Raw genomic sequence first — 591 nt, forward strand, 5'->3', positions numbered from 1 at the left:
TGATGGCTCTCCAGAAGACCCTTTCATTGCTTCTGCTGTTGTTGCTGACCCTGCTGGGGTTGGGGTTCGTGCAGCCCTCCTATGGCCAGTTCATGTACCAACCATTACAGCAAAAACATGTGGACTCTACACAGAGAGGTGGCACCAGCTTATACCGCAACACAATGACGCAAAGACAGGGGATGACTAGGCTTAGGTGCAAGCAATTCAACACCTTCATCCACGAAAACATTGGTGCCATTAAAAACATCTGCAGGACCCCCAATATCCAGTGCAAGAATGGCAAGGAGAACTGCCATGAGGGTGTAGTAAGAGTCACAGGCTGCAGGCTTACAGCAAGTTTCCCGGTAAACTGCAGATATCAGGGCAGGGGCAGCTCTAGGCATGTTGTCATTGCCTGTGAGGGTAACCCCCAGGTGCCTGTGCACTTTGACGGATAGATACTACCCTGAGGGGTTATGGCCCTATGGTTGACCTTCTACTTATTCCTTGAATAGCAATGAGTAATGCATTTGTGCTGTCTCAGGCTCTGCCTCCTCTGCTTATGTCTACTTCCTTTTCTCTATATAATCCATTCTGTTAAATGCATCA

At 48.6% G+C, this 591-nt stretch overlaps 1 protein-coding gene across 1 annotated transcript; it reads left to right on the plus strand.

Moving 5' to 3' along the window:
• The first annotated feature begins 2 nt into the window (after positions 1–2).
• Positions 3–585, plus strand: LOC102257224 (ribonuclease 4-like). Its single transcript, XM_005852797.2, has one exon. It carries the CDS (start codon positions 3–5, stop codon positions 438–440), a length of 438 nt encoding a protein of 145 aa, XP_005852859.1. The 3' UTR covers positions 441–585.
• The last annotated feature ends 6 nt before the right edge of the window (positions 586–591 follow it).

The sequence above is a fragment of the Myotis brandtii genome, unplaced genomic scaffold, assembly GCF_000412655.1.
Source record: "Myotis brandtii unplaced genomic scaffold, ASM41265v1 C41298132, whole genome shotgun sequence".
In the NCBI taxonomy this organism is placed as follows: domain Eukaryota; kingdom Metazoa; phylum Chordata; class Mammalia; order Chiroptera; family Vespertilionidae; genus Myotis; species Myotis brandtii.

Coding starts and splice junctions, on each gene's coding strand:
- LOC102257224 (XM_005852797.2), top strand. CDS start 3: ATGGCTCTCCAGAAGACCCTTTCATTGCTTCTGCTGTTGTTGCTGACC.